Here is a 27155-nt window from a genome sequence, read left to right as displayed (position 1 = left end):
TTCCTGACCTTTCAGGGGCCCAGGAGGAATAGCCATGATGGCTGCCTCCCTGGGCCCAGCCTTTGCCCCATGAAACATTGCTTGTATCCTGGAAGAAGTGCTTTATTCTCCCCTGGACTTTGGTTATAGCGCTTGGGGAGTGCTTTAATTTTTTTTCCAGAGTGCTTCTATTTTTAGACTGGCCACCAGAGCTGCAATTGTATTTCTTGAGCTTGCAGGAGGGGGCTGCGATGGAGGGAAACCCCGGCGTAGGGATTCCACCGCATTGCGGCATTTGATTGTTCCCTAACGGGTGCCCAACCTGCGATATTATCGCTATTGCAATTTACTTTATTTTGATTGCGGGTACCCACCCGGATTACTGCCTTGACGTTGCCGGGCCACTTCCAATGCGACCCGGAAACCAGGTGGTCTTGCCTGGTTGTGGGCGGGGTCTGGGCCAGCCCGAAGCAATCCGGCGCCTCGCGGGCTCCATAACAAAGTCCTGGTCCCGAGAAGGGGGACCGGGTGAAGCTACGCCTCATCCTGAAGTGAGGCATTGTGTGGTGGAGCTCCCGTGAGTAAGGAAAGTCCCGGAGACAGAGTCCTGCCCGCAGTCCACAAAGAGGAGACTTCATCCGCTGTGCAGTGTCCCGGTGAGTGGGGGGGTTCCCTGTGTGCCTTTATGGTGCTGATCGAGTCACAGTATCTGAGCAGCCCCGCCTGCTAGGGGGCCGCTCCAACAATGGGGCATCTTTGTTGTTAGAGCCCATGGGGGGTCCAGAGGGCACCATGATGCCGGGCCCACTTAGGGATATTGTTACAACTGCGCAGCCGTAGCGGGCAGCTACAATGTGGGCCCATTCGTTTCTAGGGCTCCAGAGGGGGTCCCGGGGGGCGCAGAAGCACCAGTGCCTGATGATTCATTTCCAGCTGCCCCACCTGAGAGAGGGCAGCTACTGCAATGGCCACCATTATTTTAGAGAGCCCCAGAGCAGGGCATTGTGCTCATTCCTCAGTTGTGCCACCGTAGCGGGCAACTGCTACATTTGTTCAGAGGGCACAGTGAGTGCCAGGCCTTCCTCAGATTTACAGCTGTGCAGCAATCAATGCCAGCTGCAACGTTTAGGCCATTCTTTCTTTGGGGGCATGTTTTGAGTTAGGAGTGAGATGCACTCCTTTGCCCCATACCTTCTCAGCTGCCCAGCAATTAGTGGACAGCTGCTACGTTTAGGTGTGCACAGTTGCGCACCTGGATTCTGCTGCCTTGGCAGCGCACCCTGACTTTTGGACATAGGGCATTTGAGCCCCTTTTGAGATGGCTAGATGGCCAGGGGGACTGTTGGGTTTATAGGGTACCAGGCCCTAATGTGATTTGTGTGGTGGTAGGAAATGTGATTCATGTATTATGATTTACACACCCTGTTTGATACCTTTAAATTATTATGAGGTTGCATTGCATATTATGGTTTATGCTAATGACATTATGTTCCACTGTGAGATTTATTTCCTAATCTGAGTATGCTTAGGAGGCTAGGGTCTAATGCATTTAGACTTATGAGAGGATTGCATAATGTGTATATGCTAGTGAGGTTGGTGCAGAATGTAATTTGCGCCTAATGTGATACTGTGCATAATGTAGTTTATGTTACAGGCTGATGCTGAGTGCAGTGGTTACCAGTGATTGCTGGTTGTACGTTTATGAGATGTTTTAGTTTCGCTAAGTTCACTCTGTGATGGTTCTGACAGTGGTCAAGTGGGTCCTGTCAGGTGTATATAATCCCTTGTAAATATGACCTAGTGCCAGGTGGCACAATGTATATTATGTGTTTACTATTCTAATGTGTTATGAGAATACAAAGACTATTTTTGATATAACCTTGTGTGGAGTTCCTTTTGTAGTGTGCCTGGAATGTTGTTGCTGTGTGCGTGCGCAAATGCATTACACAAGGCCTCCGGGATAAGCCTGACTGCTCGTGCCAAGCTACCAAGGGGGTGAGCAGGGGTTATATTTGGCGTGTAACTCTCTTGCCCTGACTAGAGTGGTGGTCTCTGCCTGACTTTGGCGCAAGCCTTAGCCAACCAGAGATCTTATTTCTAACACTCGTCATATGAAAAACATGAACAACAACACCAACACAATATTATTGTTAAAAAAATAAATAGATAACAATTCCCAAATGAAGTTAGTTATAAAGAATAAAGTGAAATCATGATTATGACGTCAAAACAACTAAAGTTGGAGTTGTAAAAAAACAAATTAAATAAAAATGATTCACTAGAAAAGAATAATATTGTAACTAACCTATATGTTCTAACGATAAATCATTCATAAGCCCTGTGCAGTCTTATTGGTGAACCAGCAATAAAATCAGTTTGGGTAGGGGATGTTGGTTCAGCGTGGGAAGGATTTCCGAAAAAAAAGTAGACTGCAGCCGAACAGTGATGGAGTGAGTTTGAAATAAGGTTGGTGGTTTATCCCAAGATGTACTTTTCAACTTATGGCCCAATTGTGAGTTGGACAGTACCGGTGAGCTGGAAACCCTGCATCTGTAATCACCAGTTCCATAATGAAACACCACACAAGCATAGGACAATGATGAGTTAACCCTTACAAAATGGGAAACAACTAGGCAAACCTGTTTTTTTCTGGGTCGCATTGCACTTATAATTCCAAATTCTGTGGGGATTAATGGTCCTATTTACACCCTGCCCTGAATTAGCCGTAAATGAAAATGCAGGGGCATAGAAGAGCTGAAGGATGAAAATAGTGGTTCTCCTAATTAAATTCCAAGAGAATCTGAATTTCATGAAAGACACAGAACTTACATTATGCATTATTCCTTTAATGCCCCTTCACGCGGCACTTGAAATAACTTTACATCATAAAAAGCAGTCTAGAATAGAAAATTCTGAACACATAATACGTCCATGCACAGATCAATCTGCTTCTTTGAAATGGAAAACTTGAGGGCTGCTGTGTTTCATCTGTCAAGGATCATGCGGATGTCATCTGTAGCAGAGATAAGTGCTGTTTCTGTACCATGGTTGGACCTGAATTTATGGCGCAAGGCAGCTGTCCTTGACATATTTTGAGTATAATTTCATAATTGTGACCATCCATCACTCAATCATGACTTTTCTTGGATTAAAAATTCCCATGACTCACTTGTTGTGGTGGTCCATAGCAGTATAGCGGGCAGCCATGGCAAAAGTGTGGCTGTGACATACCTGTGGGCATCTTTGGTATAATGCAGGCGGTTTTGACATTATGCTATGCATCTCTGGCATTCGATGATAATACTATGGTTGGTGAAACGACATTTATTAATTTGATGTGTTTGTACTATGGAAATCACAAGCTGACCTTTGGGTTTCATGTCTAAAAACTGATTTCAAGGCAAAAATTGAAATTTTTAGAAAAAATCTTGATTGTCTTTGAGTGTGTTAACCTAATATGGAAAGTGGATATTTGATAGAAAAGACTTTGAAATGATAGGCTGATATCTGAAAGCAAGCTGATCAAGAATCCAAAACATATGTAAAGCTTCTCTTTGAATGAACGTTCAACCCGAGTTCAGGAGATTTATAGTAGTAAGCATTTCCTTTATGCCCGTGGGCACTTTCCACTGCGGGTTTCATTAGTCATGTTCAGACATGTTATATTAATAAAGTGTTTTTAACTTGTGTATATGTTCTTTCGTTGTTACAAAGCTGTGTATATTTTGGCAATATTTTGTGACTCAGTATCGCAAATTATTAGCGCTGAAGTCAGAAGTAGCTTTCATTGTAGAAAAGGCTGGAGACTCCTAATCTGTGTAATACCTTCTACAGCTGCCAATCCTGGCAATAGGGGCCTGTAACTAGCACTAATCAAGATATCTTGCCCCCATCAGCCCCCCACCCGCCCCCGATCACTCACCATGACCTTATGTTACAGCTTTAATTGTTCTCTGCCTTTAGGGTGTAAGTTTAGAAATTGATAGAAACATGATGAAGCCAGTAGTAAGATAGTTGGCATATATGCAGATACACAGAAATATGAGTTGCATAAAGCAGATATGCTAAAAGGTAAACTATGTGGTAAGTACACCTAGCCACACAAAAGCAGTCGGTCGTAATGCCCAGTCAGTTGTGACTTGCATTCCTGTAAACGCCCTGACTTCCATAAATCACACATTTCAGGAGTTAATTTGCAACCAAAACATGATTCTTTGAATCTACTATATTGTAGTTTTCTTTCGCATGGTACTCTCACAAGGGCTGCGGTACTTACACCTCCTTGCAGACTCTTGACTTAGATGCAGCCGGTAGATTGAGAGCCGGTCCACCCCTCCGCAGAGGTTGCCCTTCTCTCCTTTGCACTCCATGTTACAGTCGGATTCGCTGGCATTGAGGGCCTGGATCTTGTGGCCGCAGTAGCACTCTGCTCCGAATTCCAGCCCCGCGTACACGTACCCCCTGTGGAGAGACACAAGGCGGCCTTGATTAGGAGAACACTGGTTTCTTCTGCGCGCAGTGGCCGACAAAGAAGTAAGAATTACTTATGATTGTGAAATCTCTTCTGGAGCGTATTACAAGCACCATGATTGCATAATTAAGAGACTCGTTTAGTACGAAAAGATTTTTTTGTCATGTGTCTATCATATTTAAAACGTATTTTGGAGAGTGTACCCAGAGACATCATTAGGTAGCTCTGATATGTCTGAGATATCCATTTCATCGATGGGATCGTAAATATACAAGAGGAAAGAAATACAGCCCCATCTCATGAAACATGCATCAAATTCCTCTCTCCCCTGATTCACCAAGAGGGCTGATTTGGCTCTTTAAATGCGCGTCGCTCCTCTAAAGAGTGTGAGTGCAAAAGGGGCGACGACTGAGTGTAGACAGTTCCTAGATAAATAGTCTGTAATTGTCAAAGCAGCTTTTCATTCCCTTTTGCTGAAAGAGGACAGAGGCCACCACTGTGCCTGACAAACACCCAGAAGGGGGTTGATATTGCTTTGCATCTAATTGAGGAAATCAGATGAAAAATAAACTGAGCAAATAAATGTCCACAACCAGCACCAATTTGTTAGATACAATGATGCTCATATGCATTATCTCCCTACCTGCAATCCATATCATTTGTACAGAGTGGGGAGACAGGGGAGGAAAAACAATTAGAGCACACCCATCCTTGCTATTTTGCAGTTGCTTTTTAAGTGTGTCCAGATATTGGTGCTTCTGATGAAAAGCTATATTTCCAGCCACCAAGGGACAAGCTCAAGCCCTCCTAACATGCACACGCATCATAAAGCATGCATTAGTATAAGTGAGCATTGCCACTGCTTCTTTGCTTCATTAAATGCATCGCTATAATAGAAAGAGCATCAGCCACCTGTAGAACCTTAATAACGTTTGCTTTCTGAATCTCGACTTGGCCTTAGACAAAAGGATTTTAGCTCTTTGCTATTGTGCAACGAACCCAGGTGTTTAAATGTAAATGAAAATTGCTAACACTAATGTAGACTGGATTTCTTACCGAAAAAAGGAAAGAGCCTGTAATCACATTGTTAGAAATCATGACCTGTTTACAGTGTCCCTCACTTTTTGCCCCCATTTTGACTACTAGGTGTTGGTTTTCTGACCCTTACTGTGCCTTAGGCCCTAATAATCAGATCCAGGGCTGTGCTCGGTGTAAAAAGTACATGGTCATTTTGTATAGTTACAATTGACAATGCCGGACCCCTGTAAGTCCCTAGTATATAATAAGGCAAGGGGTATTCAAACTACCTATAAGTCCATAGTATATAATTGAGCAGGGAGGTTTAGAGGGCCAGTAGATTTCATGCACTGGAGTGTGCATTAATGTGCTGCCGGCTGTCGTTTTTAAAAGCCAGCCCTGCCCCGCAGGCTGCTTTTAAATTGAAATTATATGCAAATTTGACTTTGGATTCAAAGGTTCTTCCAAATTATTCATTGACCTTATTTTTACATATAAATAACCCCTAAGGTCTCCCCTATGTGCCCCAGGGGTAGGGTGCTTTGTAACTATACACAGGGACATTACAAAAGATTTTTGATAAACCCTGGTGAGGAAAAAACAGCCAGTTCCATTTTCCCTAGTGTAGTGGATTGTTACATTGGCGAGCATTGAGACATCTTATTAAAGTATAAATATTGATAGACGCCTTGAAAAATATACTTCAATGTATCAAATTAATAGTTAAGAGAAATCCAGCAACATGCCTTTGTTAGATCTATAATAACTATGAAAGAAAATAAGTTATCAAAATCCAGTCTTTCAGCTGCTCTCTTCTGATTGGCCAGCCTCTTTCCACGCTGGCCAGGCTGCTCTAATGAGATGCGAAAAGCCCAGCAAGATAGGCAATCGGTTTCCTGTAGGCTGAGAGGTACAAGCAGCAGAGCAGATGGCAGGAAAGGAGTGAGGGGTGACCAAACTGGTCTTCAAAGGGACAATGACACTTAGGGACAGCACAGGTTGACCCCCACATCCTGTCACTCCAACCACACACAAACCCCTGAAATTAGATTAGGGAGAGGGTTGGAAAAGGAGTGTTTAGGAAAAATAGCCACACCAGTAGGTCGGGTTAGCCTGGTCCAGCTCCTCTGGAGAGACGTCCTCCCCTTTTGGAAACTTGAGAGAATAGTGCTTTCTGGGACAAGAATATACCACACTTTGGAGAAAGTGATCATACATGTGGGTGGCACCCTGCATCCCATTGGTCAGGGGAGTCCCTCTGCTTGATGCCCAGGAACACTAGATAAATATGGAAAAACTGCATAGCTCCTCAGTTCTGGTACCTGAAACTTCCAGGAAAAAAAGGACTGCCCTGCTGGAATCTGGATCTGCCCCCAAAGGACTGCACTCTGAAGAACTGCACTTGCTGCACAATTTGGTACTACAGCCCTAGAGACTTTGCCTTGCTTTGAGAAGGGGGACACTCTTTGACCTTGCGGATAGCGCACTTCAAGGACGCGCTCACCGGACACTGCAACAGCCGCCAACGGACCTCGCCGCACCCGCTCCGCGGGTGCCGCAGCGCCGGATTTTGTGTGGGGCATCAGCCCAGGAGCTCAAGGGGAAAGCCGGTTTCCATCTGTGGCTGGGGGCTGCAGGGCTGCGAGCGTCAGGGACTCCATTACCCAGGAGTCCCTGCTAGACCGGCAACTACTTCCGGTCCGCTCTCCCTGGCGGCCGGCCCACCGCCCACCTGAGGACCCTTTAAACTCCCACCTGCCAAACCTTCAGTGGGACACTCTTTGACCTTGCGGATAGCGCACTTCAAGGACGCGCTCACCGGACACTGCAACAGCCGCCAATGGACCTCGCCGCACCCGCTCCGCGGGTGCCGCAGCGCCGGAGTTTGTGTGGGGCATCAGCCCAGGAGTTCAAGGGGAAAGCCGGTTTCCATCTGTGGCTGGGGGCTGCAGGGCTGCGAGCGTCAGGGACTCCATTACCCAGGAGTCCCTGCTAGACCGGCAACTACTTCCGGTCCGCTCTCCCTGGCGGCCGGCCCACCTCCCTGAACGCCGGTATAATTGGGACCAATCCTCCCGCAGCGCGGACGCAGCTCGGGGCGAAGACCGGGCTAAGAGCGGGCCGTTTGAGGCCGTTCGAGGACGGCAGCGGACGGCCCCGGCCCACCCCCCTTATTGCCCCTAAACCTACTTATTGTATCATCGTGCTGTGTTAGGCTAGTCCAAACTGAAGTATTCTAATTCAGTAAGTTGTGTGACGACCCTCTTCCCACTCTAAGCACCATGAGCACTAGGATGACACGCAGTAAGGCTTCCAAAGGCGGTTCACAAATTTGTGGCCCCATGGACGACTTCATCACCCGTACAAATATAGCCATAGATGAAGAAATATCTAAACTTCAAACACGGGTATCCCTAGAATTAGTAGCTGCACGAAGGTTGTCCCAAGTAATTGCACTCTCGAAAAAATCATCCCTAGGTCATATAGCATCTGCTGTTACTCCAGTACGCCCTGTCCGCCCAAATACTACTACCATCCAGGCCGATGTACACCAGTCCCCGATTATTTCCACCTTCACCCTGCCCTTAGAGCAACCACGCATTGCAGAAGAGCCAAATTGCCCTGCACCTCCTCATGCCCAGATCCCTACCCTTAATCCCCCTTCCCAAGTATTCCCAATGACTTCCTGCGTTAGTGGTGCACAACCTAAAAGGAAACGCCAATCACGTTCAGCCTATTCCCGTAAAAAGGCAAAAGTGGCAGTCTCTCACCACCTGGCAATGACTAACGCTCCGGCATGTAATGTTTTACCTGAGGGTTCTTCGAGCACACAGCCAGCATGCCAAAGTATGGTAGAGGGTCTAGTTATTACCACCCTAGAAGATGAGGGCGCGCAGGCACAGGACCCGGGTAGAAATGATAAGGAATTTATAGACCAAGTCTGGGAAACATTGAAAAAACTTCTCTCACCACTCGACTTAAGATTGTCAAGGATTGAAAACAATCTACTCGAGATGGAGAAGAGCATTATTGCTCTGGCCACTCTTGGCCTGAGAAGTCTTGAAAACCAGGGCTTGTCCCCAGCTGACCTACATTCGTCAGCTTCTGTTTCGCAAGCTGAGCAGCACCCCCTACCAGTACCTGTTGCTGCAAGGCCTGTTCCTAAACCGAGGACTGTGGCCGTGGACCAAGTTTCCATAACCGCTAAACCTCAGGCCACTAAACCCCAGCCTCCCACACGGAACCCCAAGCCTCGTAAAGCAAATTCAAATCCGGGTGTACCTATTAGACCCCATCCTGTTGAGACCCAGGGCACTCGTCCAAAAGAAAATTTTAGAGGAGGCTATATAGACCTTCCCCCAGAGGCCAATGACTACGTGGTCGTATTGACAGGCGTTCCTGTGATCGGTATTGACCAACACGAAAACCACTGGTCATTGAAAAATAAAATTATGCACTGGCTCAACGTCAACAGACCGATTCCCAATGGTAGAAGAAGCCGAGTAATGATGGTCCGTAGAACACCCTGGGTGGGTCCAACAAAGAAATCTAATACAGGGGACTGTGTAGTTGTAACTTTCGATGACCCACACACGGCACATCATATCTGTTCCTGGCCAACCAGTGATGAATCCTTAGTCATACCAAGGCCGCTATCCTATTTTTACCCTCCACGTCAAGCCCATACCCAAGCTGATAATTGGTCTTTGGCGCAGCACCACCCTTGGAGCTCCCATCCTATGAGGCAAAAGAATACTCTTCTACACTGGAATGGCCTTTCATCTTACAACAGATTTGGTGGCCTAGAGGAGGTCGATTGACTCGCCATGTTCCCCGCCTGCCCACAACTAGAGAAAGCATCGACACTCCAGGTTGTAGACTTCGTTGGAAATCTAATCCACGGCCCTCCAACTAGCCAAGGCGGGCTTCTGAATAGCTTGCCCCGAGACGTGGAACCGGCCAAAATGAATACTGTAGACTGCAAAAGAGTGGAAATGAGGACAGATATACTCTGCTCGATTCCCCCTCCTCCTGTACAAATTAACTTAATGGAGATCGACCCACCTGATAGAGCTGCATCCCCAGCTTTCCTCCAGTCTGAGATCCTTCCAAAACCAACTGTTCCGGCCGTGGTTAACCCTCCCTTATTTATCCACTCTCCTAAAAACTCTACATCTGGCGAATCTTTATTGAAGATCGTAAGCTGGAATGTGGCTGGCCTCGCACGCAACTTTGATAACCCGGATTGGAATACCTTCCTGGCACCTTATGACATTTGCTTGCTACAGGAAACATGGTGCCTGGAACCAAGACATAGAGTGGGGTTTTCGACCTTCTACGTCCCGGCTGTACATCACCAAGGTTCTAAAGGACGCCCGTCCGGCGGTCTTCTTATTTGGATTAACATAGCATTAGATCTCAGTGTTTCCCAAAGGACCACTCAAACATCTGACCTTCAATGGTTAACACTACATTACAAAGGGGGAAGGAAATTAGAATTATTCAATCTCTACCTAAGAGGCAACAGGAATGGAGGATCTCTAAATCCACTGTGCTTATGCAACAACCTGGCTGACTGTGACGCTGATTCCCTTGTCCTTCTGGCAGGCGATTTCAGTTGCTGTTTTGAGCCTTTAGCTAAAGAAGACATTCTGGATACCAATGAAGAGGATAATAGGAGGGGTATCCCTATCTTGAACCTCGAGCCGATCCCTAAATGGACACAATGTGCGATTGATATAAACGCTCTTTGGATGGAGTACAACCTGAGAGCAACGAATGGGCGTTCTAAATCAGATCCCAAGGGTGCCCATACATATAATAGGACGGGTCACTCATCCAGAATTGACTTCATTATGCTCAACTATAACCTCTGGCCTTACCATCACGACATGGAGGTTATAGAGACCTGTGATAGCGACCACAACCCTCTTGTTTTAACTATTTCTGTCCCTTGGCAAACTGGGTCCCAAGAAATTTCCGATCAGACATGGAAAGCTTCACATGAGATTCTTCCCTCAAACTGTGGCAGACGTCTTAAATGGGCAAGAGTCTCAGCAGATGAGGCAAGGATGACGCAAGCTGGAACCATTTTATCAGAGGCTGAATCTAAGCTTGATACCACAAACGGCGCCAGCAAGATGGTCTTATCATTATTTACAGAGACTATAACGGAACTAAGTGGGCTGTTTATTATTCCCAAACCCAGCTCCAGAACCGCTTCAAAGGGAGCTTCTAGATCAAGCGAAAAGTGGTATACATCTAAATGCCGAATTGCCAAGGGTGACCTTGTTGCTGCAGTGAAAAGCAAAGACCAAGCTAACATCAGGTCTGCAAGGAAGCTTTATAGGAAATTTGTGACCGAGGCCAAGCAGTCATACGATTTTAACTTTTGGCTTGATTTAACGGAGGCGAGTACAAGGAAAGATGCTAAGGGGTTTTGGGACTTGCTAAGATCAAGAGAAAAGCCCATTGACCAACAACTGACTTGTAATATCCCTGGCGATGCCTGGTTTGCCCATTTTTTGAAACTATATTTGGCTCCCACAGGGCCTCCACAATCAGACCTGGTCCCACTGTTTAGCTCTACGGATCTCGCACCAAATGAAGGCTTATTCACCACCCTGGAAGTAGAGAAGGCAATTAGGTGCATTGTTTCTAACAAAGCGGCAGGACCTGATGGGATCCCGGGCGATTTGATAAAAAATAATCCCCTATTTTGGAGTAGATTAATTGCTGCACTTCTTAATGAGGTTTTGTTGGGGGGGTCTTTCCCTGATTCTTGGAGGGGCGCTGAAGTTGTCCCCATTTTCAAGAAAGGTTGCAGGGAAGACCCAGCTAATTACCGCCCCATCAGCTTGCTGGATTTGACGCAAAAGGTAGCGGGGAAAGTGGTATTGAGCAGGATCCTGGAGTGGGTGGACGAAAATCAGATATTGTCTGACTTCCAAGCGGGTTTTAGAACGGGGACAGGCACCATCGAGCAGACATTCCGCCTTTTAATGCTCTATTGGAAAGTGGTGGTGCTTGGAGCGGGCAGCTTATACCTAGTCTTTATAGACTTAAAAACAGCGTTCGACCTGGTCCCACGAGCACTATTGTGGAAGGTCCTCGATGGGTTAGGCCTACCTCCCTACTTGCTGGCCTTGCTGGTAAAATTTCATGACAACAATTTTGCCCAAATCAGATGGGGTGCCCAGGGACAAAAAACACCGCGTATCCCAGTAGCCAGGGGCGTCCGCCAGGGGTGTGTGCTTGCCCCCACTCTGTTTTCGCTTTACGTCAATGGAGTGGTGGAGCACCTTCTTCAACATCCTGCAGATGCACCATCCCTGGCTGGTAGGAAAATCCCGACGCTCCTGTTCGCGGACGACACCCTGCTGATTTCGAAATCACTTGTAGGCATACAGTCATTACTCTCCAGCTTTAAGGCCTTCTGCGACACCAAGGGATTGGCCATAAATATTGGTAAGACCAAATTTTTTGTCCTCAACCCCCCTAAGAAATCTGTCAAACCCCCCGCCCTAGACTCTGCCTCATTAGAACGGGTCAAAGAATTTGACTACCTGGGCACACGTCTTTGTGATAGTATGAGCTGGAAGGCGCACCACCAAAAAGTGTTTCTAACCCATAAGAGGGTTGTTGGTGCTTTACTTAAAGAACAGCGTGCTTCCACCATAAAACCTATTGGGGCACTTCTTGATATTTACAGGGGTAGGGTTGTGAGCGCAGCACTGTACGGCGCAGAACTTTGGGGTACCCAGATAGTGGACACTTTGGCCCACTTAGAAAACAAATTTCACAAAGATCTGATGAGGTTACCCCAGAGCACTCCCACAATCCCCCTTTTGCTCGATGCAGGTACTCGCCCAATCTGCGAGCAAGCTAAACTACGCCCCTTATTACTATGGTCCAGAATTTGGAATGTCCCCGAACTCCACAGCTATGCAGATGCTCTAAAAGATGTACTGTCCTTACCTGGTTGGCATAAGATCGCCTGGCTCAGAGAGGTCAAGAGGGTTCTGTATATGCTGGGTCTCGGAGCTGCATGGGAAAATAAAACAGCACCTCCTAAACAAGAACTGAAGAAGGTCTATTGGTCATGGGTGGACAATGAAAGACTAGGCAAATCAAATCATCCAAAAACTGTAGCCAATTTCTTGATGGTCAAAGACGTCCCCTTCAGGGAACCATATCTGGATTTGATCCACAGTTCACATGATAGGGCATTGTACTTTAAATTCAGGGTCGGGGTTTTACCCTTATGTCAGTTTACCTCTACCTGGAAACCACCCCTGCAAACTGTACCCTATTGCCCATTCTGTGAGCTAAAAGTCGAATCTGTCGCACACTTGTTGTTTGAGTGTTGTGCCTATGTGGCCCCTAGACGGAGGTGGTTGAAGCCTCTTTGTAGGAGCCTGGGAACTCGCTCTCATTTGGAAGCTATAAGAATACTGCTTTCTGATGCTAGACCCTTTTTTGCCATTTGTTTGGCAAAATTCCTAGGCTGGGCTTGGCGCATAAGAACTGCTAAACAACTGACGATCTAATAAAGTGTCCCCTCTTATCCTTATTTTATATTATGTTTTTCTCGTGTAAATGATGAAGATGTTTTTAACGGTAAAATGAACTGTAACTTGCTTTGTTTTGATTATCGTTTTTATGCTATGATGTTCTGCTTTTATGATATGTTTCAATATCGAAATAAAGCTTTACTACTACTGCTTTGAGAAGGATTAAGGAGTGGACTCCCTCCAAGCCACAGATTAACAGAGCCCACCTGCATGATCTCTACCAAGAGGCCCCGCCCAGAAGTTCATCCAATGGACTTTTAAGGATTTGGCAAGGTGCATTGTGAGAATTGTAGCCCAGACTTTCCAAGGACCATCTAGGAGATTCCAGACCCTGGGATTTGTGTTTTGGACTATTTGAACCCTCAAGAGGAACTTCAGGAAGATGTCAATTTGCAAAGAAAGAGGTACCCCTAATAACGTTTCCTAAATTATGGTCTACATAACATATGTGAAAATACATTTAGGAAACATAGTAGAAAGTGAATTTATAGATGTGCATGTAAACATATGCAAACACCCAGACATTGTTCTGTATCAAAAAGTGAAAAATATATATATATATTATTTTTTAGTAGTTAATTCTATTATAAAAAATTCTGAATTATTATTATTTTTGTTAAAGTTATACTTTCACATATATGTCCATCATATGATTTTTCAGAGACTAATCATATACTTCAGGAAGAGGTTCTGGAAGTTTGGGGAATTTTGGAGCAACTTTTGGAAAAAGCTCCATAAGATGACCGACTTGACATTGAGAGTCAACCTGGCTACTTTCAACCATGACCTAGCCTGGATTTCAGGTTTGTCCTGCTGAAAGCACCAGAGCTCCAATCTTCCAGGGTTTTACAGGAGGCTCACAATTTAATTAAATCACATTAAAATTGGCCTGCTGAGGGGATCACTCAACGTCGAGTGAAAAATCCTCCAGAAACATTTCTAAGTCCAAAGGTAACATTTTGCCGGGGCCTTCCGCTTAGTGTATCTGCCCAAGGCTCCCTCAAGGTCAACCTCAAACTTTGACTTTGTCCCAGTCAAGCGTGACCAGATGTCCCAAAGTGGCGCTGTATGTTGTTAACCACTAGAAAGTGTTTATTCTTAAAAAAATAATATCTCTGGTTCTCTACATTGGAATTTTGTCATTTTGCTGTCTATGTATTCATACAATATAATCGTAATCTATTTTTATAAATTGGAGTTGGATTTTTATTGTGAATCATATCTTACTTCTTTAATGTATTGGCTTTACACACCTGTCTTTGGCATGTCTCAATCACAACCATCCTGCCTTTCACAATACTTTTCTCTGTGAGGTTTCACTCAGTTAGATGCTTACACCCTTTCATTGCTATATCTTTCTAAATGCCCTCCACCTTCAAACCTCACACATCATCTCCTTCCTCTTCAGTCTTTTCACTGTTTTTCTCACCTCCCCTCGCCATGCCTTCTTTTTGTATCTCTCACACATACACACCCATTGTCTGCTCTCACCAGATTTGTTTTTCCTTTGGTGCTAACAATATTTCAAACATGTGTGTTCCTCCTTCACACACTGTCACAAAAAATGTGTAAATAACAATTGGTGCTTATGTGACTATCACTCTGTGTGCACTGTAGAGAGGTCAACAACTGGATGATAATATAGTCTGATCACCTTTATAACCCAATATCGGACAGAATTAAAAACCTGCAATGGCTTCAGTCTCAACTCCTGGGCTCTCAATAGTGTTCCATCATGAACATTCATTCACACACTGAAATCACAGAGAAACATATGGGCGACACAGTTCACAGTATGGTACATGTAATAGTAATATGTTGCATGAAATAACTATGGAAACAGATCTGGAAAAAGCAAATACACTTGGATGCAAGATGAGGTAAAACATGCAAACAGGCACTTTGAGGTGGAAAACCTTAAGACCTTGGGCAGTCATTTTTGAGAAATTCATCAGCATTTTTGCTGTGAACGTAAAGACATGAATAGAGGGCCCACTAACAACCTATTGCTAAGCCAATTTTTTAATTACTGTTGTGTCTGAGCACATCAGGGCCCACCTCACTTTAACCCTACTGATTTGTAATTTTATCTGTGAGATTATTTACATTTGTAGTTTCATCTGTCACATAAAGGGTGAAGTCATGAGCACTACATTTGGTTTGAAAGGTATGTATCACTGGCTGTTTTCTTAGGTAAAAACTGGTCCTAACTATAACTTGTCAATTTCAGTCATTCATTTCACTCTGTCGATAGCTGTGGGGCATGTGTGGAGCTAATTTGTCATTAAAATTTAGCTTTGAAGCCATTTGACAAACGCATTAAAGGTTTCACTCAGAAAGCATTAGTGTCACGTTTCAATCATATTCATCCAGGTGGAGAACATTGTAATCGTGGGTCAAAAAATGTGTGTTTTCCGCTGTATTGCCCATTGAAAATGTGTTCACCGCTACAGCAGACACAGATGAATGAAATTACACTAGTCTCAGCATGTAACTAGAATCTCACTCAGATGTGCGCCCTTGGATTGTTTGGTGTAAATTAGTGCAGCAGTTTTGTGAATTATGCATTAAAAAAACAAATCGGGCGGACTTGAAGGGTTGATGTTAGAGTTTTTTGGAGTGCTAATTCGCGGATCCTTCAAGGAAAAACGTTAATCTCTTATGGTGTTTGATTGGAAAGATTTGAGCATGTTCCTCAAATGACAACAAAGTTATAACCAAATAAGAAATACTATTTTTATAGCAAACCGTGTTTTAAACGTAACAACAGAATTGGAGAACTATTAAAGTGAGCATGGTTTCATAAAATTGTAGTTCTTATTTCGTTCTTATTTAGTTCTTATTTCGTAACCAAAACTGCATTTTAACTGGATTTTATTAATGCTAGTTCAGAGTATTTGTAAGGTACTTTACGATGTTATAGTGTTCAGTGAATATCTGTTTTTTGATCCAATATTTCATCCATCTTCTATGTAAACATAGAAGATGGGGATTGTTTGTAGGGATTGGGCGATTACAACCAACCTAAAAGGGCTCCAAATCCCTGCAAATATTGCCATTGCAGTCTGTGAGGGTATGAGACCGCATATCCTAGGAAGAAAATACATTTGAAAAATAAACAAATCCAGTATAGTGATATTTTAGAACAAGTAAACTATAACATATTTTGATAATCTGGGAATTCAGTATACACTAAATTGTCTTGGAAGCAGCAAAGAGTAAAAGCGCTTAATTTAACTTTAAAGCAGGCAACAGCCGCCTGTATTAGATGTAAACAAAGAATAGGGGAGGGGGGCAGTCATTGAGTTCATTACTACATGTGTATAGAGCAAAGGCCATTACAGCTCTGATACGTGGAGCTGAAATTTGGGGCTGCATAGATTCCTGTGTGCTTCAAATAATTGAGAATAGGTTTCTGTGGACATTTGTTGAAGGCTGGGGCAGGGTACACCTTAGCATCATGTATTTAGAACTGGGCATTAGACCTATTTCTGATATTATTGCCATGGCCCCAGTAGTTTATTGAGTACACCTACATGTTTACAGCAACTAAAGCTTGACAATATCTCCTTGGAGATTAATGGAGCAATGATAAGTGGAGAAGTGTGGTTCAATGGTTAGAGCGGCAGACCCTGATGCAGAGGTCTGGCCCCGGACCAGGGTTCAATTCCCGACGCGGCAGGGTCTTGGGCTCATTGTCTGCGAACGCGACAATTCTTGCCTGGGCGCCTACTCTAATCATGGGTTCCCACGCTGCAACTCTGGGCAATAGCTTGCTTAATCTCCACAACGACCCCTACAACACTGAGGTGCCTGGCTTCACCTTGGGGGTGCCCAGGAGGGGCATCTCAGGGAGGGCCAGGAAGGGTTCCACAGCGTTATACAGCACACGGATGCCCCGGTGATGGGCAGCTGAACGCTTTACAAGTATCCTACATTTACATAAATAAAGTTAAGGAGGCTTACTGGCAATATAAGAATCATAAGTAATAAATGAGTTTAGTAAGAATAGATTCCTTGTACAGGGCTTCCTAAAGCACAAACATATTGTTGGCTTGGAACCCTACTTGGGTGACATCTATCCTGAGGTACAGTGCTTGACGCATAAAATTCACTTTGGGCCAACCCATCGAGGCTTATGTCGCCAAATGGAGCAAGACCAAGGAGTTCGATGTAATGTGTGATAGTGCTAGTGGCGAAACTGAAACTATTACTCACTTCATGCTGTTGTGTCTAAATGTAGTGAAGGTGCACATTAAATGTTTCCTCCTTTATTTTTCAATTATAATGTTTTAAATTAGATGGATACCGTAGCTCTCTGGTATAGGGCTTATCATCCAGAGATCTAGCATGCAGCTTCTGTGTTTATTTCGAATGCTTGCATCATGACTGGTGTTAGACCTGGCATTTCTTGGCGTGATTACCCATGACCTTTTGCCTCTATCTCCTTTGCTTTAGATGCTTTGGGTACTTTACCACTGCTGAACAGTGTCAAAGTACAAGTGTTCCCTATCTAAAGTGTAATGGTAATTGGTGGGCCATGATTCCTATGATTGCCTTACTAGTAAAGTCCCTAGTGATGTGCACTGTGTGTGCCAGGGCTAGTAATGCAAGGGTGCGCAGAGAAAATAACTTAGGCCTGCAGTGTAGGGCCTGCACACAGTTTGCTAAGTTAGCATGTTGTCCTGACAAGTGCAACCACTTGACAGGCCTTACTTTCCCTTTTACGTACACCATGGCCACCCCAGTGGTAGGTCCGGGGTAACCCCTTGGCAGGGTGCAGTGTAAGTAAAAGGCAGGACATATACTGAGGTGTGTGCTATGTCCTGACAGTGAAAAACACTCCATTTAGTTTTCACTGGCGAAAGGCATCCTGCCCATAGGACAGAATGGGGGAGGCTGGGTATTGTGTTTTGTTAGCCTAGTATCCTATAAGTTTAAAATGGAGAAGTGAAGTTTAGTATGTATGAACTCACAGTGTCATAACACATCTTTCTATGAAAGTGGTTTTGTCACTGTGTGTTCAGAAACCACTCTTTTAGAAAGTTGCTGAGTTTTGTGCTTTAAGCATTTCTGTGTGTCTTTGCTGAATGTGATTGACTGTCTGAATCTGAGAAGTCAGAGGAGCTGGGGGAGGTCTTGACCCAAGGGAGGGTTGAGAAGGCAAAAAACACAGTTGATGGGCAGAATGCAGAACAATGTCATACATTCACCCCAGTACAGAGATCTGGGCCAAAATCCATCGTTTTTTTGCACTACACACCACCCCAGTTCAGACATGGCTATATGCAAATCAGTCTGACCCTGTGCCTCATGGCAACAGTCCAGCCCGAACTGCCAAGCCATGCCTTTCCTGGACCGGAAACACGCTTCCGAGGACTGGTTTCTGGCCTTACATCAGTTGGAAGGCACCATGCTGACCTGCATCTGGAGAGTAGGTGAGGAGAAGCCCCAGGAGGTGAAGATGCCTGGGTTGCTGCTATAAAACAATTGACCCATCTCCTGCTGAGTGATTAAGGATCCAGACCCCCCAGTATCAAAGGGAGAAAGGTGACACTGGGAGGGAGACACTCAGAACTGATTTAGGCAGGGGTCAGGGACATTTAATGGTATAGCTATGAGAGCTGAGACCCTTGAATGTTGGAATGGAACAGAAATGGATTGAGACTGAAAAGGCTTGGACCCATTTTGTGGTAAAGAGGAACCTCTGCTAAGGAAGGAACAACTGAAGAGACTGCTGGAGAAAGACCAACCCTTGCTTCGTGATCTGGGGCTGGTCTGCAGTTTGCTGTTTTAACCAAGGAAGAGGATATTGGGATCGTGCTTGATGCTCTGGGTCCCCCTGCTTGACGAAGACTGTGCTTGGACACAGTGAGTGTGTCATGGTGCGGCCGAAGGCATTGGTGAAGAGCGCCTGGATATCGGGGCACCAGATTTGGAGTTAGTCTCAGTGAAACAGTGTGAGTGCTTTGGTGAAACCTGGGACTGTGGAGGTGATCGGCTGATCATCGTGTGCACCTGAAGAAAGTGAGTCTCTGCAGCGAGGTGTGCATGTCTTTGTGCCAACTGAGACTGCAGGAAGGAGTGCCTGGTGAACGTGCACTCAGAGTCGACTCGTAGTCGCATCAGCGTTGTGTGTGTGGCCTTGTGCCAGAGGAGACCCGTAGGGTGCTGTGCTGAACGTGCAACTAGAGTAAAGTAATCTCAGGGGCGTGGGGTACGTGTGCCCTGCGGTCGCCTCAGACCTTCCTAACAGTTGCGGCCCAGCCCGGAGGGGCTTAGCTTCCAGGCCGAGCTGATGAGGCCAATTGGGAAAGTTCTGCATGGAAGGCCCAGTTCGCTGAAGGAGGAGAGGAGAGTGGGTTTGTGCCCTGAGGTGATGTGGATCACTACCTGGGCAGGGTGGGGGCTCGGAGGGACACTCTGTCAGCCTCTCAGTCCTTTTAATGGATTGAGCCTTTGCTTTGGTTCAGGTTGGTGCCCATACTAATGAAAGGGGGGGCAGTACTGGGGCCAGAGTAAGAAGCTGTACTTTATGTCATTGTTGATATATGTGGGGGGCAACTGTTATCGAAGAGGCTGATTGTCATAATACACTGTGCCAATGCTGCTGCTAACAAACTGGCGGACTGCCTTATGACGCCTGACATGATTTCTGCATATTAATAAAACACTATTGTCGTGCTACGCATTACATTATTTCTCCATTGTAAAGTACGGGATTGCAGCGGCCCGCATTGCATTATTTCTTCAGTGCAAAGTAGATGATTGTAGTTACGCATTGCATTATTCCCTAATTGCAAAGTACATGATTGTAGCGGCCCCCATTGCATTATTTCTTCATTGCAAAGTACGTGATTGGGGTGTGACGCATTGCATTATTCCTTCATTGCGCAGTACATGATTGTAGCCGTACGCATTGCATTATTTCTCCCATTGCAAGGTACCAGGGTGTATCGTTATGCATTGTATTATTTCTCCTTTGTCCAGCACAGGATTATATAGTTACACAGTGCACTATTATGTGTCCATTGCAACGTGTGTGATTCTAGCATTGCGACCAGCATAGCATTTTGAAAGCGGTGGTTGGGAATTGAACTTAACAGCCAGCAGGAAGGAATACTACCCTTTATTATATGTTGACTTTTGTATGGTGTGATCTGATCGTATATCTTTCTATATAAAGTTTATACTTGTTTTTATCAAACTTGTGTGGAGTCCATTTGTGGTGTCACCAGCGGGTTGCTGTGGTTGTGGTTGCACATACTGTACACTCCTGCCTTGGAAATAGGCATTGCTGCTCGTACCAAGCTACTAAGGGAGTGAGCAGGGCTATCTCAAACAGTGTCCTTTCTTGGCCTAACATTGAGTGAGGAGTCCCAGGTCTCGCATTTGGTGACAGTGGTGTGGGACGGGGACTCCGCCTTCCAACAACTGGGAATGGAGTGAGCCTTTGCTTTGGCTCAGATTGGGGCCCGTACTGACGAAAGGAGTGGCAGTACTGGGGCCAGAGTAAGAACAGGACTTTGTGTCATAGTTGATACATGTGGGGGGCAACTGTTATCGAAGAGGCTGATTGTCGTAATACACCATGTCAATATTGCTTCTAACGAACAGCCGGACTGCCTTATGATGCCTGACATGATTTCTGCATAATGAAGTACACAATTGTAGCGCTATGCATTGCATTATTTCTTCCGTGTAAAGTAGATGATTGTAGTTACGCATTGCATTATTCCTTAATTGCAAAGCACATGATTGTAGCAGCCCACTTTGCCTTATTTCTTCATTGCAAAGTACATGATTGGGGTGTGACGCATTGCATTATTCCTTCATTGCGCAGTACATGATTGTAGCGGTACATATTGCATTATTTCTCCCATTGCAACGTACCGTGGTGCATCGTTATGCATTGTATTATTTCACCTTTGTCCAGCACACGATTGTATCGTTACCCAGTGCACTATTATTTGTCCATTGCAATGTGTGTGATTCTAGCATTGCGACCAGCATAGCATTTTAAAAGCGGTGGTTGGGAATTGAACTTAACAGCCAGCCGAAACGAATACTACCCTTTATTATATGTTGGCTTTTATATTGTGTGGTCTGATCGTATATCTTTCTATATAAAGTTTATACTTGTTTTGATCAAACTTGTGTGGAGTCCATTTGTGGCGTCACCAGGGAATTGCTGTGGTGTGGTTGCACATACTGTACACTTGTGCCTTGGAAATAGGCATGGCTGCTCGTGCCAAGCTACTAAGGGGGTGAGCAGGGCTATCTCAAACTGTGTCTTTTCTTGGCCTAACGTTGAGTGAGGAGTCCCGGGTCTCGCATTTGGTGACAGTGGTGTGGGACGGGGACTCCGCCTTCCAACAACTGGGAAATTAAAAAAAACACTTATTTTAAATTGTATAGTGTTAAATTTACCTCACATTGTTTACATTTTTGATCAAGTTGTTGTACTATTATTTTAATCACTCTTGTATGTATTATGTGTTTGTTAAAGCAAATGCTGAGAAGAATAAATACATGTCTAACAATTCCAATTAATGTGGGATTTTCAGAACCTCAGATGATTCAAGGATCTTGATGATTTGATCATCATAAGAAGCTTTAATATTTGTTTGGGTGGCCTCTACAAGATTCTGGGTACCTAATGTTACATTCTGAAAACAATGAAGGGCAGATCGAAGGGACTCACTGAGCATTACTTGACCCCCGGGAAGATGTCAGAGGGGGTAACAGAAGAGCAGACACTGTCCTAAGAATTGAATGACTCTGCTTTACTTGTAATATTCAGAAAAGGGGGGTGGTGATGGACAGAGTATCTGAATTAAGCAGAACACTCCTACCTAGTCAACAGATCAGGGCTTGATCCATCACCGTTTTTTAGCTCACTGCACCATCCCAGCTCAGAACCTGGCTACATGCAAATTAGTCTGTCCCTGGCCCAGTGCATCATGGGAACAGGGCAGACCAAACTACCAAGCCAATTCTTTTACAGGAAAGGAAACAAGCTTCCGGGGACCGGTTTCTGGCATTAAAGCCGTCTTCGGCCCGGCTTGCTTGTATCCTGATGGTGCAGTGAGCAAGGGGCTAATGTCTGAGTATACCCTTCCACGCTTATGGTGGACAAAACGATTCAGAAACGGGGGGTGGTGATGGACAGAGTATCTGAATTAAGGAGAACACTCCTACCCAGTCAACAGATCAGGGCTTGATCCGTCACCGTTTTTTAGCTCACTGCACCATCCCAGCTCATAACCTGGCTACATGCAAATTAGTCTGTCCCTGGCCCAGTGCATCATGGGAACAGGGCAGACCAAACTACCAAGCCAATTCTTTTACTGGAAAGGAAACAAGCTTCCGGGGACCGGTTTCTGGCATTACAGCTGTCTTCGGCCCGGCTTGCTTGAATCCTGATAGTGCAGTGAGCAAGGGACTCATGTCTGAGTATACCCTTCCACGCTTATGGTGGACAAAACGATTCAGAAAAGGGGGGGGTGATGGACAGAGTATCTGAATTAAGCAGAACACTCCTACCCAGTCAACAGATCAGGCCTTGACCCATCACCGTTTTTTTGCTCACTGCACCATCCCAGCTCAGAACCTGGCTACATGCAAATTAGTCTGTCCCTGGCCCAGTGCATCATAGGAACAGGGCAGACCAAACTGCCAAGCCAATTCTTTTACTGGAAAGGAAACAAGCTTCCGGGGACCGGTTTCTGGCATTACAGCCGTCTTCGGCCCGGCTTGCTTGAATCCTGATGGTGCAGTGAGCAAGGGACTCATGTCTGAGTACACCCTTCCACGCTTATGGTGGACAAAACGATTCAGAAAAGGGGGGTGGTGATGGACAGAGTATCTGAATTAAGCAGAACACTCCTACCCAGTCAACAGATCAGGGCTTGATCCATCACCGTTTTTTAGCTCACTGCACCATCCCAGCTCATAACCTGGCTACATGCAAATTAGTCTGACCCTGGCCCAGTGCATCATGGGAACAGGGCAGACCAAACTACCAAGCCAATTCTTTTACTGGAAAGGAAACAAGCTTCCGGGGACCGGTTTCTGGCATTACAGCCGTCTTCGGCCCGGCTTGCTTGAATCCTGATGGTGCAGTGAGCAAGGGACTCATGTCTGAGTATACCCTTCCATGCTTATGGTGGAAAAAACGATTCAGAAAAGGGGGTTGGTGATGACAGAGTATCTGAATTAAGCAGAACACTCCTACCCAGTCAACAGATCAGGGCTTGATCCATCACCGTTTTTTAGCTCACTGCACCATCCCAGCTCAGAACCTGCCTACATGCAAATTAGTCTGTCGCTGGCCCATTGCATCATGGGAACAGGGCAGACCAAACTACCAAGCCAATTCTTTTACTGGAAAGGAAACAAGCTTCATGGGACCGGTTTCTGGCATTACAGCCGTCTTCGGCCCGGCTTGCTTGAATCCTGATGGTGCAGTGAGCAAGGGACTCATGTCTGAGTATACCCTTCCACGCACGTGTTCTGCTTAATTCAGATACTCTGTCCATCACCACCCCCTTTTCTGAATCATTTTGTCCACCATAAGCGTGGAAAGGTTTGCTCAGATGTGAGTCCCTTGCTCACTGCACCATCGGGATTCAGGCAAGCCGGGCCGAAGATGGCTGTAATGCCAGAAACCGGTCCCCGGAAGCTTGTTTCCTTTCCAGTAAAAGAATTGGCTTGGTAGTTTGGTCTGCCCTGTTCCCATGATGCACTGGGCCAGGGACAGACTAATTTGCATGTAGCCAGGTTCTGAGCTGGGATGGTGCAGTGAACTAAATAACGGTGATGGATTAAGCCCTGATCTCTTGACTGGGTAGGAGTGTTCTGCTTAATTCAGATATTCTGTCCATCACCGCCCCCTTTTCTGAATTACTTGTAATATTGGCAGGTCCAATTTTAGGTCCTTGGATCTTTGCATTTGCGAGTACCACTGCAATGTTTTGGAAAAATCCAAACCCTTTTTTGAAAATTGTGAAAAAAAGTCAGAGCAGAAAAAATATTCATGCTCAGTCAGCAATGTGGACCTCAAAGCTGGTTCATTTCCCAGAACTGACCAAAGCCCATACTCGGCTAGTTCAGAGAAAATGGCCTGTCTAAAGTCTAGACCCTGAACATAATAGTTGCATCAGAGTTTGGAAACGGTGAAGCAGCCAATTCCTGCTGTGAATGGCCTTTGGCATTTGGACATTTGAAGCTGGATTGAGTGTGGACGACATGGGGCTTAGGGCCTGAGTCATGGCCTGGGACAGCTGGATGTGGGAGCATGTCAAGTCCTCTGTCGAGTTCCAGCTGCACGCAGTCAGAGGACACAAAAAGTGGTATATTATATATTGGAAAAATGTGCCAAAGGTAACAAGTTGTACGTTCAAGCCACATTAATGCATATTTGTTAAAAACGTAGAAATTCCCTTAAGCCGCCAAGCAAAAGAATGTGTGATGTATACAGCTGTGGAACTCTAAGACATCCTCAATGACATCAGAGGGGACATCACATATAATGCCACCATTTATTTCTTCGATCAAATCAATGATGACTCTCAACTTTCCTGCTTTTATGATTCACAGGGTCAATCCCTGGCAATATCAAACAGGTTCTGGGTGCAGAGCCAAGGCTTCTGTGAGTGGCTGTTCACTGCACCAGTTCCCAACCAGCTAAACTTGGCGTCAGTTTTGCCCATAGGGCTTTCTTGGTGCCAGGCGCTGCTCAGAGGTAATCTGAACATGGCAGGCCCCTCGTCTGGCCCTCAGGGCTTCTACCAAAGTCAACTTTGTTTAATCTATAGCTTCTCTTCCATCCCTTACCACCACAGTTGGGCCAGCAAAGGCACACATATCCATTTTAATGACCACGGAATTTTCAATAGAAAGAGTTGATCAAAAGATGAAAAAAGAAAACAATATGACTGTAGCTGCTTACTACTGTTGGGTTCTTGCTGTTCGCCTAGGATTTTCCAGCACTTGGTCCAGGGGACCACAACTCCTGTGAGTCACAGAGCGCAGACGCAACACAAAAGCAGAACTTTGGCCTATGGCACCTCGCAACTGCTTACTGCTGTTGGGCTCTTGCTGTTCGCCCAGGATTGCCCCGCACTCGGTCCAGGGGGACCACAACTCCTGAGAGTCACAGAGCGCTGACGCCCACGGCTCCTCATAGCTGCTTACTGCTGTTGGCCTTTTGCTGTCTGCCCAGGATTTCCCCGCACTCAGTCCAGGGGGACCAAAACTCCTGTGAGTCACAGCATGCGGACGCACCACAAAAGGAGGACGCTGGACCACGGCTCCTCGTAGCTGCTTACTGCTGTTGGGCTTTTGCTGTTCGCCCGGGATTTTCCCGCACTCGGTCCAGGGGGACCACAACTCCTGTGAGTTACAGCGTGCGGACACGCCAGAAAAGAAGGACGCCGGCATATTTCTATAGACCCCATTTCCCGCTGGCTGCAGGAAGTAGACCACCGCAGAGGGATGTCCAACTATGGTTGAATTCATTAGGTAACCATGGGGCATTGGGGTTGAGGTTAGAGAATAGATACGCCCCTCTCTCTGGTTTAGAATCATGCGACTGACTATGCTCCACTCCAATAAAACCCCGCAAAGTTTGTGACAGTCAGGATATTTTAGCCCATCACTCAAGAGAGCCCAATTTCACCAAATCTACATTGGGGTCGAACAAAACTACTTTTAAAATAGCATCATGGAAGGTGACAGGTATTGCCCCAAAAGTGGGTGACAAAAACTGGCAAAAATCCTGGAAAGATCACAACATTGCATGTTTACAGGAGACATGGTCTACAGAGCCAACCTTGGTAAATGGATATCGCTCTTTTCAAACCCTGGCTAAACCCTCTCCATGGTTTTTAACTTAATGGGGCCCATTTTGATAAAATTAGGATGGTCCCAGAAATTGTCTTAACTAGACAGGGTAACATATCTATAAGCCTGGAACCCGATGCTGAACCAGGCGGAGTGGTGTCCTTTTTTTGCGGCCTAACAGAGAAGGTAAAGCTGGCCATCACATGCACCAAATCTTTAAATACTGGGAGAGATAGGGGCTGGTTTGACTCACCAAGTACAAAAGCAAGGAAGGCTGTAATGTCTGCCCTGAAAACGAAACCCAGAATCCCAGACCAAATAAAAGCACTGAGGGCAGCTTAATATTTAGCATGGAAAAATAGGGAAAGAGCGATTAAGGATGAGGCATGGTCGGAACTTGAAGAGGCAGCTCATATGGGCAACAGCCGAGTTTTCTGGAAAATAGTAAAGGCACCATACTTTAAAAATTCCAGAAATCCCACAATAGAGACTAATGTAGATGAAGACACATGGGTAGTCCATTTAAAAAAAATCTTTGCCTCTAGCACTCATCCTCCCACATTATTACGTACTATAGAGTCAAATCTACAGGATTCTCTTTTCTTCTCATGCATTAAAGTGAGAAGAGGCCTCATGTAGCCCTGGAAAGGCCCCAGGACTAGATGGTGTCCCAATTGATTTCTTTAATCTCCTTCTCGTTTGATCAATCCGTACCATCCATTAGGACTTCTCTACCAATGCCTGAATACTATAGACCTTGGAAACTTGTCACCCCTGAAGGCTTTAAATCTTATTGGCCTGATACTTCTATTCCTGAACTCCCCGGCACCCACTGTACGAACACTATCGCCCTAAATCTCGAAATCGGAATTAGTAACACATTGGACTTATACACCCCAAAATTAAATCCAAATTAGCGAAAAGAGTCATTTCCAAAAATGGTATACCACAGAAATTAAAACCCTAAAAAGAAATTGTAAAAACAGGGAGCATACCTGGCGAATGTCTCGTTCAGATATGGACAGACTAATCAATAAGAGGGAGCTCAGAGTGTACTATCTAGCCATAAAAATGCTAAAAAACAATATTATGCACAAAGAATAAACGAAAATGGCAACTCTGTTACAGAATTATATAAAATCATAAATGAATTGTGCAAACCTAACTGTCTGTCCCCAAGCACTACAGCCTTCAAGTGGAAACTGTGAAATGATAAGCAATTACTTTACAGACAAAAAAGTGGAATATATGCTACTTTCAACATTAAC

The 27155-nt window shown here is 45.3% G+C and overlaps 1 protein-coding gene across 1 annotated transcript in view; it reads right to left on the bottom strand.

The window, feature by feature from the left end:
• WSCD2 (WSC domain sialate O sulfotransferase 2) overlaps positions 1-27155 on the bottom strand; it is a 1087922-nt gene that overhangs the window by 381870 nt on the left and 678897 nt on the right. The window contains exon 5 of the mRNA XM_086943084.1: positions 4256-4440. Coding sequence (XP_086799210.1) covers positions 4256-4440 — 185 coding nt within the window. The remainder of the gene's footprint in view (positions 1-4255; positions 4441-27155) is intronic.

This window comes from Lissotriton vulgaris, chromosome 11, assembly GCF_964263255.1.
Source record: "Lissotriton vulgaris chromosome 11, aLisVul1.2, whole genome shotgun sequence".
NCBI lineage: Eukaryota > Metazoa > Chordata > Amphibia > Caudata > Salamandridae > Lissotriton > Lissotriton vulgaris.
Note: the sequence above shows the minus strand (reverse complement) of the source record. Positions and strands in the feature narration are given on the sequence as shown.